Source organism: Canis aureus, chromosome 30 (genome assembly GCF_053574225.1).
Source record: "Canis aureus isolate CA01 chromosome 30, VMU_Caureus_v.1.0, whole genome shotgun sequence".
Classification (NCBI taxonomy): Eukaryota; Metazoa; Chordata; class Mammalia; order Carnivora; family Canidae; genus Canis; species Canis aureus.
In genome coordinates this window covers 31,382,600-31,396,813 of record NC_135640.1, presented here as the reverse complement: position 1 = coordinate 31,396,813, position 14,214 = coordinate 31,382,600, and the positions used below count along the sequence as shown (strand labels likewise).

At 35.6% G+C, this 14,214-nt stretch overlaps 1 protein-coding gene across 3 annotated transcripts in view; it reads left to right on the top strand.

Moving 5' to 3' along the window:
- SCAF4 (SR-related CTD associated factor 4) overlaps window positions 1–14,214 on the top strand; it is a 62,762-nt gene that overhangs the window by 8,371 nt on the left and 40,177 nt on the right. For 2 of the 3 annotated variants that reach the window (XM_077878972.1, XM_077878970.1), the window contains exon 2: window positions 13,762–13,845. In XM_077878972.1, coding sequence (XP_077735098.1) covers window positions 13,762–13,845 — 84 coding nt within the window. Of the gene's footprint in view, window positions 1–13,583; window positions 13,605–13,761; window positions 13,846–14,214 lie in introns of those variants that run through there. The other variant, XM_077878971.1, reaches the window with a different exon arrangement.

Below are 14,214 nucleotides of genomic sequence, written 5' to 3'. Positions count from 1 at the left end.
ACAGTAACCACAGCAATGGATTAAAAACTTAAGCATCTCAGTCAACAACATGTTTTAGGGGAAGGAATATTTTATACCTCATATTACTTAGAATTGCCAGTGCTTAGTGATGATAAAATGATTTCAATCAGTTTTATTATTTTATTTAGAGTCTTTAGAGACAGGTCACCCACTGATTGCCTGACCTGTATTGGCTTCTCCCGTTGTCCCACTGTCCGTACCCTGTTAACTTAGCAATAGTTGGCCAGCTCTATAGTCTGTAAATCTCTCTGTGGTATTTTTAATGTCTTTATGCATTTTATCATGAGTATTCCACTTTTTTCCTTCCTTTTGACTTTGTCAGAGCTGAGTTTTAGCTGAAGTAGAATTATACCCTGCTGAAAGGAAGCCTATAATATGGAAATTTACTGTAATATGCCTTTTAAGCCTTTAGGAAACAAAATATTCTTTAGACTTTAATGGCCATATATCACCCTGTTCACCTTAATTAAGAGATGCTGAGTGAGAAGAAGTCACTTTGGAAAGGACAGCCAAGTTTGGGGTTCATTGGAGATATGTTCAAATCTTTATAAAGGCTCTAATTATTGTTTAATGCCAAAAATAGGCAAATCCATAGAGACCTGGATTATTGGTTGGTGGCAGGGAGGAATGGGTATGGAATTTTTTGGAGGGGATCAAAGTATTCTAAAACAAAATAGTGCTGATGGCTGCTCAACTCTGAATATAGTAAAAAAGAAAAAAACCCACTGAATTTTATACTTTAAGGGGGTCAGTTTTATGGCATATAAATTATATCTCAAACTTGTTTTAAAAAATAGGAAAACGTTCATTTTTAGCACACCATTTTCATTGTTTTGTTGTTTGGTCGGATTTTCTTTCCATTGAAAACAGTATGTGGTAGCGACCAAGAGGTTCTGTAAATTTTTGTTGATACTGAATCCTAAGTTTGTTTTATAGGGTATCTTTAGTTTTTACATACTATTTTAAGAAGTAGTCCAATGGGGCTGTCCAGGAGAACGACAGACAGGAAAAGTATCGGGCATTTGCTCATTAACTACCAGATGACAGCTGATGGGCTAAGAGTTTTATATAGGTGTGCCTTTGTACTCTTTCCATTTTAAAGGTAGGGAAACCTAAGAGATGGTGTGAATTAACCAAGGTCACACTGTGTAGAAATGTCAGTTCTGAGATTTGACTGATTACTCTTAAGTACCCATCTGAGCCCAATCCATAGCCCCATATGGTTGTGCTGAAGTTTTTTTGAGCAGATCTTTGTCTACTCGAGTGTTTATGAGGGGAGAGGGCTCACTGACAACTTTTGTACATCTGAAGCATGGCAGCAAGTGCACTATAATGCATACTTTTGGAAGGATTTGTAGAAGTTTAAGAATAATGAAGCTTGGTAAATTTTTAAGTCATGCATATATGATCCATGTTTAAAACTTAAAGGCATTTGTATTTCTTTTACTGATTTATATTCAGAACTAAAATCTTAAATTGAGAATTTTATTTATTTTTTAAAAGATTTTGTTTGTTTATTCATGAGAGGCAGAGACATAGACAGAGGAAGAAGCAGGCTCCTCGAAGGGAGCCTGATGTAGGACTCGACCCCAGGACTCTGGGACTACCCCCTGAGCCGAAGGCAGACACTCAGCTGCTGAGCCACCCAGATGTCTCAAACTGAGGATTTTATAAATGCTAACATTTTCAGTTTTGTCCCATGCTTGTGTGTAAATCCATTCATAAGAACTTTGTGGAAATAACTGGTTATAAATGAAATACATGAAGTATGGGATGATTTTTATTTTTTCTTCTAATCAAATGATTCCATATCCAAGAACTAATTTTATTTCTTCTATTAAAGTCTAGGAGGAGGGATCCCTGGGTGGCTCAGCGGTTGAGCACCTGCCTTTGGCCCAGGGCATGATTCTGGAGTCCCAGGATCGAGTCCCGCATCGGACTCCCTGCATGGAGCCTGCTTCTCCCTCTGCCCCTCTCTCTCTCTCCCTCTCTCTCTCTCTCTCTCTCTGTCTTTCATGAATAAATAAATAAAATCTTAAAAAAATAAAATAAAAATAAAGTCTAGGAGGAAATACCTAATTCACAAAAATTTTTTTTTAAGATTTATTTATTTTAGAGAGAGAGAGTGAGCTAGCGAGAAAGCAGACGGAGAGGGAGGAGCAGATTCCCCACTAAGCAGGGAGCTGGATGAACGCTGGACGCAGGGCTTGTAGGGCTTGATCCCAGAGTTGAATTGAAGACTAACGTTTAACCGACTGACCCACCCAGGTGCCCCTCACAATAATGTTCTGTAGCCAATTTTGGGGGGACACAAAGTTCACTAATGAAGCACAGTAGAAGTAATTTTGCAATTTTGCATCTGTACTAGTAGAGCAGTGGCATGGATAAAATATTTGCCATTTCTTAAAGTCACCCTCTGGTCTATTTCTTGATCAAGTGAAAAGAAAGAAGTGGAGGATTGATTGTAGTTCAGTGAACCAAAATGCAGGTTAGAAATAGAAAAATGACCTGTTGTCCTAAGGTGGAACTGAATAGGTTAAAAGCTCTGCTAAAGAGAGGCCGCCTTGGTTCTAAAGTGAAAAGTTTGAGTGAGGGGCACCTGGTTGGCTGGGTCATTAGAGTATGGGACTTTCCTCTCCATCTTGGGGTTGCGAGTTTGAGTCCTACGTTGGGTGTAGAGATTACTTCAAAAGATTTTTTTGAGTTAAGGGTAGACTCTTGGAAATTGTAGGAGAGTTAGTCTTAAATGAGTAATAAATTAAGGACATATTTGATAAATTAAGTTGTCAGAAATTAACTGCTTAGAAAATTAGTTATGCCAGCAGCAAATGGTAACAAATGGGGCTTGGTGATAGAAGTAAAAAGTGGGGAATAATGCAGATGACATTTAAACTATTGTTTGCCATATTCTCTTTCCCCTTTTTAAAGATTTATTTATTTATTTTAGAGCTTGCGAGCTCTGGCAGAAAAGGCAAAAGGAGAGGGAAACAATATCCCAGGTGGACTCACTGTTAAGCACAGAGCAGACTCAGGGCTTTATCTCAAGACTCTGAGATCACGACCTGAGCTGAAACCAAAAGTTGGGCGCTCAACCAACTGTGCCACCCAGGCACCCCTGCTGTATTCTATTTTCTTAATGCACGTAGAGATATAAATAGTTAACTCAAAAGTAGTTTTATGTTGAATATTAAATATTTTTATTTGTATTTATAGATGTGTATTTTGTAAAACATTACTCCAAATTCTGGAACTAGGAGAAAAGTTGGAGAGTTTGTAGGAAGATACAGAAGGTAAAGCAATGTAGGAAAAGCTTGAATTTTTTTTTTTAATTTTTGAACTTGAGAATATTCTGTGCAGCTGCGTGGCTTGTAAAAATATCTGGTTAGGGTTCTTTAGAAATCTGAAAAGTGAATTTTGTAGAGAAATAAATGGAACTATTTTCTAGTGTTTAAGTCAAATGAAAAGACTGCTCAGTAGGAGCAGGGAGACAATGGTTTCTTTTTCCTGACTCTTTGTTTTAAAAAGCCTTATAAATTTGCTTCATCTTAGGAGTATTTCATATTAATACCAGACTGTCTTGTTTCTGTACCTTCCTCTAAGCAAGTTGAGAATTGGTTAAACATTTGGGTTTCAAAAGACTTGATTCTATGGAAAGTAAATAGAATTTGCTTGGCAGTAAAGTATGTCAGTATTAAAGGGGGTACTTTCTTCAACGCGCGGGGTCAGCAAAACACAAAGACAGTGATTTCTCAAATTTGGGTTTTATATCCACAAGAGCACCAGTTACTGCAAAGTTTAAAGAGGCAAAATTTTAAATCTATTTTTAAAAAATTGTTTTAATAATTTTGAAAAACTTGCTAAAGATTTACAAGCCATTGGGACACCTGGATGGCTCAGAGGTTGATCGTCTGCTTTCAGCTCAGGGTGTGATCCTGGAGTCCCAGGATCAAGTCCCACATCATGCTCCCTCTGCCTGTCTCTGTGTGCATCTCATGAATAAATAAAATCTTTAAAAAAAAGATTATAAGCCATTGACTTGAAAATAACTGAACTTCAGAGACAAGGTTTAATCTGTGAATAAGCTGTATCTGATAATGATGGTTCTATATGTTTATTATATTTATCATATTTATAATCAAAAGTTGAGAAATGGATTTTAGTCTCAGACACAAAATCTTTCATTTTTAAAATCAATGGATTTTAATATTTTTCCTTGTGAAATTAATGCAAGTTATGTAAATTTAAATTAGGAAATAAAAGAAAATACCATCCCATTGAATACCATTAATGTTTTAGAGTGTTTGAGTCTTTTTCTCCTTCCACTTGTGCTTGGAAATTTTTATATGGTTCCCAGAGATTTTTGATAACAAATTATTTTCTAATTTTTAAATGGTCATCATGGAAGATTTGAGGACCTGATTATTGTTTAAGATAAACGTCTAGACGTGGAATTGTTGGCTTAAAAGATATGGTTGTTATTGTTACATAGCTTTATTTTATTTTTTTTTTTAAAGATTTTATTTATTTATTCATGAGAGACACACAGAGAAAGAGGCAGAGACACAGGCAGAGGGAGAAGCAGGCTCCATGGAGGGAGCCCGACGTGGGACTGGATCCCAGGTTTCCAGGATCAGGCCCTGGGCTGAAGGCTGTGCTAAACCGCTGAGCCTCCAGGGCTGCCCTGTTACATAGCTTTAAATTTTTTTTCTGAAACTAAAACTCCCCAGTTAGGTCTCATCTGTAGAGGACCCTCTTTGCTTGATGTTGATCTACATTTATGCCAGTTAGACAATTGAAGAATTGTATCTTACTATTTGCACTTCATTGATTTTTGGAAAGGTTGAACTTTTTTTCCTGTGTTTATTAATTGGCTATTGGGATTTCCTTTGTTAATTGAACTACCTCTTTATTATTTTTAGTTTCACCATCTCTTATTGTTTGTACATGTCTTACCTTCAGGTAAAACAGCATAGGTGGTAGAATGGCATTGTGCATGTGATTGGTTTGCAACTCTCTTTACCTCTCAACCTATCTCCTATCATGTTGAATTGCTCAGAACTAAGGAAGTATTGGTTTAGGGATACCTGGGTGGCTCAGCGGTTGAGCATCTGCCACTCAGGACATGATCCTGAGTAAATGTATTGGTTTGAACAAACCTTTGATAAAATGTACTTAGGCATAAAGTACAATGCCATGTAAAAGGAGCTATTAGTTATCCCTTTCCTAATTGTTGCATTAGTATTTTATAAAGCTGTCTTTAAGCTGTAATTAGACAAAGCATCTTTAGAGAAAAAATGATTTTAAAAAGTTTTTTTTCCTAATTGTTTCCCTTTGTTAAGAAATGTAATGTGTACTTTTATAAAGTGTTTATATGTTAATAAGCATTAACGTTATGTTGGATTTAACTCTTTATTCAGTTACAGTTCATGTGTCTGATAAATTAAGTCAAATGAATGAAAGAGGAAGAAAGACTAGAATTAAACATTTTGATATCTGCATCTATCAGGAGGGAGATTGAGTAGCAACCTGTCGCTGTCAGTGTACATATTTCCTTTTGGAAGCATTCATATTTTTTGTTTAAAGTTTGTAATTAAGTATTAATAATAGGACCTTAAAGCAGAATTTGTCATCTTGGAGGTGATAATAGGAAGGAATATTGCATATATAATTAGTGTAATTTTTTATAAAATAAATTTCAGGAAAGCAAAATTTTTCAAGTTTAGGGAAAAAAATGTAGAGGTAAGTGCTCCATTGAAAGATTTCTAAAGGAAACATTGGGATTAGATGTTAGAAGGGTTATTTAGACTAATACAATCTTCTAATTCTTTTCCCTGCTTTGACAGCTCTCTTTCAAAGAATAGGAAAACACATATTCCAGAACTCAAAGACTCAATGCCAATAACTTTTATCTTTTCTGGTTCTGTTGATTTGTTTTATGAACTTCTGGAAATTTCTAATCTAGGAGCCAGAACAGATCCACTAACAATTCATAACTGACCGAATTAAACTTTTTTTCTTCTGTGAAGTGTTTTGTCTAGTGAGGACTATAAACCAGATATTTCAGAAAGATATTTGTCATGACTTCATCATGAATAAATTAGAAAAATATAGGTAGGATGAGAGTATTGTTACGTGAATTTTACCTGACAGGCAGTGTCCAAGGACTATCAGATAGGGTCATCCCACAAGTAGGTCCTGTTCTTATTAATTAAAAAAAAAAACCTTGATTTGGAGGAAGGCATATATAAAGTGTATTTATGAAAGTTCATGAAATGTATAAGCTGATTGGAGTAGCTGCTGCATCAAGTAGCAGAAAATTATTTCCAGATGACCTAAGCAGGTTGAAAGGACTGTTAGAAAACAATGCAAAGCCAACATGAAGATCGAATTTTGATAGAGATTCCATTGAAAACAGTTTGAGAGTTTTCTCTCTGTGTCAACTTTTTTTTTTTTGAAAGATCGATTGATCTTTCATTCATTTGTTCCTCCCCCATCCACTTCTGGAATCCTGGAATCTCTTATATGTTGCCTTACTGTGCAGATCTGATTGGGTTACAGATCTTGGGATGGGTTAATTATCCTGAATTATCTAGATGAGCCCAATGTAATCCCAAAGGTCCTTATATAAGAGAGACAGGAGAGTCAGAAAGTGATGTGACAGCAGAAGCACAGAGGTCGAGGAGGACAAGATGCTACCCTGTTGGCTTTAAAGATGGAAGAAGAGACCATGAGCCAAAGGAATGTAGATACCTTGCAGAAGCTGGAAAAGCCAAGGAATAGATTCTGCCCTAGAGCCTCCAGAAAGAATGTAGTAGCCCAGCTAACACCTTAAATTCAGACTACTGAGATTCTGACCTCCAAAACTATAAGATAAATTTGTGGTGTTCTTAAGCTTCTAAGTTTGTGGTAATGTGTTATTGCAGAAATGGGAAACTAATAATAATACAGTCCACTAGTTTCCGTTAACAGTAATGCATCTGGATGATGTCAATTTGGGAATACCATACAAAGGAATTAGCCAGGATACATCTAGAAATCATCATTTTACTAATAGTTGAAGAAGATAGTTGAGTGGGAAACATATTTAGTTCTCTTTAAATATTTTGTCATGCAAGAGAGATCACTATTCAGAATGGAAACGGGGAGGGAAAGTATCAGAAGGGAGATTGGGAGTTAGCACACAGGAGGCCTCTATAACCATCAGAGCTGATTAGTTATGAGATATTAAGCCTTATGTCACTAGGCAGGAGCTGCAGGTATAAAAGTATTTCTGAATTCAGTGTAAGTACCAGATTAGGTCCTAAAATGCTATTACAGCTTTAAGAGTCTTTGATACTACAGTATTGTCACTGTAGAGAAGATTTCTCTAAATGCAGTATTTGAATAGTAGGTGAAATACAAAAAAGATATTACAAAAAATGAACTCTGCGTGTGTGTGTAGATCTCAGGACATTGTATAGCTTTATTTAGTGAGTTACTTAATATGTCAGGTACGAGGCTGAGATTTATGTATATTATCATTTAATTCTAATAGCCTTATGAGATGAAATATATACTGTTAATCCCTTTTTTCATATTTGAAAGATCCTTGAAGTTCAGAGGTTAACTAGTCAGTTTATACTGTTAGCAAATAGCAGAGTATCATGTTACTTTGACGACCTCAAACTGAATTCTACAGGCATCATAAGCCAAATATTTTCATTCTTTACCTTTTTTTTTTTTTAAGATTTTATTTATTTATTCATAGAGACACAGCTAGAGAGAGAGAGAGGCAGAGACACAGGCAGAGGGAGAAGCAGGCACCATGCAGGGAGCCTAATGTGGGACTCGATCCCGGGTCTCCAGGATCACGCCCTGGGCTGCAGGCGGCACTAAACCGCTGTGCCACCGGGGCTGGCCCCATTCTTTACCTTCTCTTGAAACTATTCCTTATTGATATAAGGGATCATGATGAATTTTTGGACTATTTTGTATCTCAATCTTCTCTATATGTCATGTAGCAAGACTGTGTTTACATTTATTTATACTTTTTGTAGTTACTCAGCTAGTGACAGCAAAAAGCCAAACTCACATCTGTTTCCAGCAAGTACATTTTTTCTACTAATGCCTTCCAAGGGGGTCTTGTACCCTTTTTTGCCTACTGCTTCTGCTGTTTTATATGAGAATTGCATGGGTTTCTCTGGCTGCTTTGATATCCTTGTTTTCATTGACAGATTACATTTCTTGGGAATAGGGGCTATAATAGGGAGAGTGCTGCTCCTAGTGATACTTCTGGAGCACTTGCAGGTGATACACTAGTCATTCCATCTGCCAAAATGAATTCAGTTCTCATTGAAACCTCTGAAGTAGATTAACTACCATGTCCTTTTTACATATGAGGACACTGCACCCTACAGAAGTTATGTAATTTGCCCAGAATTGTGTACATGGCTGGACCCAGAATCAAAACCAGGTCTTTCTGACTCTTTGCAGAATACCTACAGTATCTGATTTTTTTTTTCTCCAGTAGAGTTTGTCGGAATTAAATTTTATGGTTCTCACACATTTATATAAAGCCAATAGGTTTTTTTCCTTGAGGTTTGTTGGCTGAGATTGGATGTTGGTCAGAAATAACTAGAGCCCAAATTATCTTTACCTTCTTTCTACTCTATGTATACTCTGTATTCTAAACTTGATTGAAAAGTAGGAAATTTTTTTTCTAACTTAATAGTGCTGCTTTTTTCCCCACAGTATGTTTATAAGAAATGTGTTAATGTCTTAAAGAATCTATTCATTACTGAAAGTTGACAGCAGTTGGTTTGGGCTTTATTTTCCTCATTTCTAAAACAAAAGAATTTTTCTCTGAGTCATTGCCTTTCACATTATTTGACTGTCACCCCTATACTAAGATATATAATTTTACATAGAGAGGTGCTTTTGCATACATACCCACACACAAAACTGAGAAATTTCACCAAATAGTACTTACCCTTGCTGTGTACAATGCTGTTTGTTTTATTTTTTACTCTATTCCACTAAAAAACTTGTGTCACACCCATTAAGCTCATTTTTATATTCTAATATATCTCAACCCACAGTTTGAAAAACACTCCTGGGTTATTTTCAGGATTCTCTCTCCTTTCAATAAAATTATGTGTAGTGTTAATAGTAGGTAACATCTATTGTGTACTTACTCTGTGCTAGGTGCCGCATTAAGTGCTTTTTATATGTGTTGTTTGTATAAAACTTCCCTAAAAAGTAGGGGCTATTATTTTCATTTTACGGATGAAGAAACAATTTCTCATAGCTAGCAAGTGGGAGAGTCACGATTTCCCAGACCGTTGATTATTGATCTTGTGTTCTGATCATTTCTTTAACAGAAATTTGTTTTTTAAAATTCAGGAACTATAGTATGAACCTTAGATCACCACAAGGTCATATACTTCTGAGAGATTCCTCAGCCAACATATCAATTAACTCTTTCTTACCTAAGATTATTGTCATCATCTTCAATGTCTGTGCTATTCATTCCTCCAATGGAATATAGCATTAATTAAATAATTTCTTTATTGTTAGATAGTTGTTGGAAAGAACTTGAACTTTGTGTAGTAGTGAACCACAGATTAAATTTACCACTTTATTAGCTTTATAGTTTTTTTTTAAATTTTTATTTATTTATGATAGTCACACAGAGAGAGAAAGAGAGGCAGAGACATAGGCAGAGGGAGAAGCAGGCTCCATGCACCGGGAGCCCGACGTGGGATTCGATCCCAGGTCTCCAGGATCGCGCCCTGGGCAAAAGGCAGGCGCTAAACCACTGCACCACCCAGGGATCCCTAGCTTTATAGTTTTGAGCAGATTCTTGAACTTTTGTGCCTCATTGTTTTCATCTGTAGAATGGAATTGAAATATCTAACTACCACAAAGGCTATTAGTGTTTCTATTTAAATAGGTGGTGTCAGTGCACATGGTTATAGGTAGGTGTATCAGTTTCAGCATAACTTTTGGGTCTCTATATCCAATGAAAGCATTGATCTAAATGTCTTGGAACCTTTTTGCCTTGTGAAAGGTGTAGACACCGATAAATTTGTGCTTTGAAGAAGTCAGTAAAATGTTAGTAACATTCATTGAGCTTTTAAAAGGTAATTTTTAAAATCTCTGGTTTTGAAACTTATCTGCCTGTAGTATTTTTCTTCATAAATTATATCAAATACAGATTTTCAACTTTAAGATTTAAGAAAGGCATTTGTAAAGGAAAGTAAAGAACATCTAAAAAATTTAAATTTGATAGAAGCATCATGGTGCTTACAAGTAAGAGGTATTTTAAGAATGGTCATTTGTAAGGCACTGAGACATGGCTCAATGTACCAGACACTGAACTTGATACTTCCTAATAAGCCCTCAGAAATTTGTTAAATTAATGAAAAATAATCCAAAACTGCATTTCCACCCCCTCAACTGCCACTTCTTTACTAGTTGACTTTGAAATCACTTTCAAAAACAGTTCTCTGTTTAAGCCACCAAACAAGGTTTGATTTGCACATCTTTCCATATTCGACCGTGCCAAATGCCTTTGATTTCTGGTATTTGTCCTGATGTTCATTTGTGCAGTCCCTTTCTCTATACCACAGTGGAATTTTTGGTATATGTTTTTGGCTTTCTTCTTACTACAGATTTTTCCTCACCTGTACTCCTGGCTTTTATTCTGTGACTTTTCATTTTCTAGCCTGGACCTTTTTTTTCTGTGTCCAAGATCCCTAATTTTATATCTGCCTTCATTTCAGTAGGCATCCCAAATTATATTCAGTATGTTTTGTCATTATCCCTGAGTCAGTACTATATATATATAGACAGGCACAGGTGCCTGCTTGATAGTTTGTCTGTATTCCCTATCATAGTTAAGGTCCTGTATGTATTTAATCCCTTAGCAGCATTGTGTTAAAGGTATGAATGTGCTATTAGGACTTTTGAGCTATAAAATCTACAAAGTATAGTTCAAAACCATTTCCTGGGCATCATTCAGAACAGGTGGGAGATAATCTGTGTTAGCTGTTAATATGATTTTTTTTCTCCCAAGTTTTTATATAAATTCTAGTTAGTTAACACACATGGTAAAATTGGTTTCAGGTGTAGACTTTAATGATTCATCACTTACAACACCCAGTGCCCATCACAAGTACCTGCTTTAATACCCATCACCCACCTCCTCCAATTGTTAATAAAATTAAATTATATATCACTGAATTTAATTCTTTCTTATACATTGTAGGCACTCAGATGTTGGTTCCCTCCTCTCTTCCAAAAGTCATCTTTTTCTTCATGAAGTGTTTAACACCTTTTTCACTATCTCTTAGATAATGGATATAGCACTTGAGGGTTCTCTTGCTGGTCTTTTGCATGAATGGTTATACTGCTATATGATGTAGTCTGTAATTTAATTTTTTTTAACAAGTTATGGAGTATTTTATTGAATGGCACACTAGTCTGTCTTGTGTGCTCAGTTGGCGGGGGTTTTTATATGGCAGGTTGCTTGCTGCTGACATAATCAAGTGCTTTTTGGTACATTAAATGAATATTAGCTTTTGCTTAGACTTCATGAAAATATGATTCTGTAAGCTTTTAATGACCAGAGAAATAGTTCTCGTTGTTCATTCTCAACATCCACGTATAAACATTTTTGCATTCCTCTTCTCTACATTAAGGTACAGAGAAGGAAATAGAACAGCAGTAATAAACAATTGACTTAATAAACTTTATAGCTTGTAAATGGTAAGAATATATCCTTTATAAATGCATGCAATAGGGCGGCCCTGGTGGCTTAGCGGTTTGGCGGCGCCTTCGGCCCCGAGCATGATCCTGGGCTCCCTGCATGGAGCCTGCTTCTCCCTCTGCCTGTGTCTCTGCCCCTCTCTCTCTCTCTCTCTCTCTCTCTCAATCTCTCTCTCTCTGTGTGTTTCTAATAAATAAATAAAATCTTTTTTAAAAATGCATGCAATATACTTTTTTTACATTGTTTACATTTTTATAATTTGGAATTAAGTTGTAATAGTTTGTTTTTTCATTTCCCATCAGTTTGTATAGTCTCAAAGTTTACGGTTTCCTTTTTAATTGTTATCTGTTAGTGGGCATTTATTCTCAAGGATAATTTTTATTACATTGATAAATAATAATCATGACATTATTTAGAGAATCATATTTTTTAAACAAATCCCTTTGTAAATATCTTTGTGTTTCTCCCTTTTTTTTTTTTTTTAAGATTTTATTTATTTAATCATGAGACACACACAACACACAGAGAAAGGCACAGGCAGAGGGAGAAGCAGACTCCATGCAGGGAGCCTGACGTGGGATTCGATCCTGGGTCTCCAGTATCATACCCTGGGCTGAAGGCGGCGCTAAACCGCTGAGCCACCAGGGCTGCCCTCTCCCATTTTCTTTTTAAATCTTAGTATTACCAAAGGAAAATTTCTACCTTTCTCTGCTTAAACCAGAGTATCTGGTTCTTGTATTGATTATTTCTGGTATTCCATACCTTTTCTAATATTATGCTTACTGTTTTCTATATTATCGTTGTGTTTGTAGTTGTGAAAAGCTGTGAAAATCCTCTGAATTTTTAGGATATGTTGCCAATTGTGGGGCTATTTATACTTTGGTACTTTAGGTTAGCTTCCTAGTGCTCTAGTAAAGATCTGTGTCTTAGAGTTTCCATATTTGGAATGTCAGCATAATTTGGAAAGAAATGGAAATATCATATAAAGCCCTAAAACTTAATTATTTCATAATGTCTTTTTAGGGGTGCCTCAGTTGGTTAAGCATCCAGCCCTTGATCTTAGCTAGAGATGAGTTCAGGCCATGCTGCATTGGGCTCCACACTGCAGCTGGCGCCCACTTAAAAAAAGAAAAGAACCCACAGATTACCTTTTTAGAAGTCCTAGGGTACATACCCATGATTAAACAAAAGTAAACAGTGGCACCTGAGTGGCTCAGTGGATTGAGTGTCTGACTATTGGTTTAGGCTCAGGTCATGATCTCAGGGGTCCTGGGATGGAGTCCCATGAGTGGGCGCAGGCGCACACTCTCTCTCTCATATCTTAAAAAAGAAAAAAAGTTTTTAAAGATGTAAGCTTCTTGATGTCAGAATTTTATCTTTGTAACTCTGTGGGCTCTCATTAAGTCTTGGTTGGATTTAAACTTTGGGGGAAGTATGTATATGTGGTTAAATCTCATGGAGAGCACGTGATTGTTGGACTTTCTGTTGTGAGATTTGTTGAATATGGCACTATTTTTATGCTGATTAAATCAAGAAATTGTTAATTCCAGCATTTTAAATTTCTTGCCTGATTGAATACATCTTTCTCCAAATGAACCTTAGAATTATTTGAAGTTCTCCAAAATCTCAATGAGGTTTGCATTAAATATTGAGTCATATTGTTGCCACATTTAGTCCAGAAACCCCCAGTAGGTTTCCATTTAAATTATTTTTGTGTTCTTCAGTAAAATTTTATGATTTTTTTCAGTTATAGGTTTTGTAATTTCTTAATATTTTTTCTTTTTTTGTTCTATTTAGTGTATTTTCCCATTGTATTTTCTTAGCAGTGATGCAGGTATGTAGGAAAGCACTTTTCTTTACTAGCTAAATTATTCAACTTAGTTCCAAAAGTTTGTTATTCTTTTAGTTAATAAATTACATTATCTTTGTAGGACTGGAGGGAATTGACCTCTGACTTTACCTTTATTTTTAAATTATTTTCGTTTTTTAAGCTCTTTTCACTTATGGATATGAAACCTCCCATCTCTCGAGCCAAGATGATTCTTATCACTAAAGCTGCTATTAAAGCTATTAAGGTAAGAATAAAATAAATATATTTAATTCAAAAAATGTTTTAGAAATTTTGAAAATAACTGAGAAATGTGAGAATTCATTCTGTTAGTTTAGGCCTGAATCAAAGAGTTCTAACTAGCTTTTGCTGAAGGCACATGATAATAGAGTGTGTTCAAACTGTAACGTATTATTTCAAAACCTGCTTTTTTCCTTTTTTGTTGTTTAGTATTTCCCCTTTATATTTCTTCAGCTTTGCTGAGGTATAATTGACAAATAAAATTGAATATATTTAATAATATAATAGAACATGTTGGTTTGATACACATAACACATTATGAAATGATTAACACAGTCCAGCCAATTAGCACATCTTTTGCCTCATATAGTTGCGT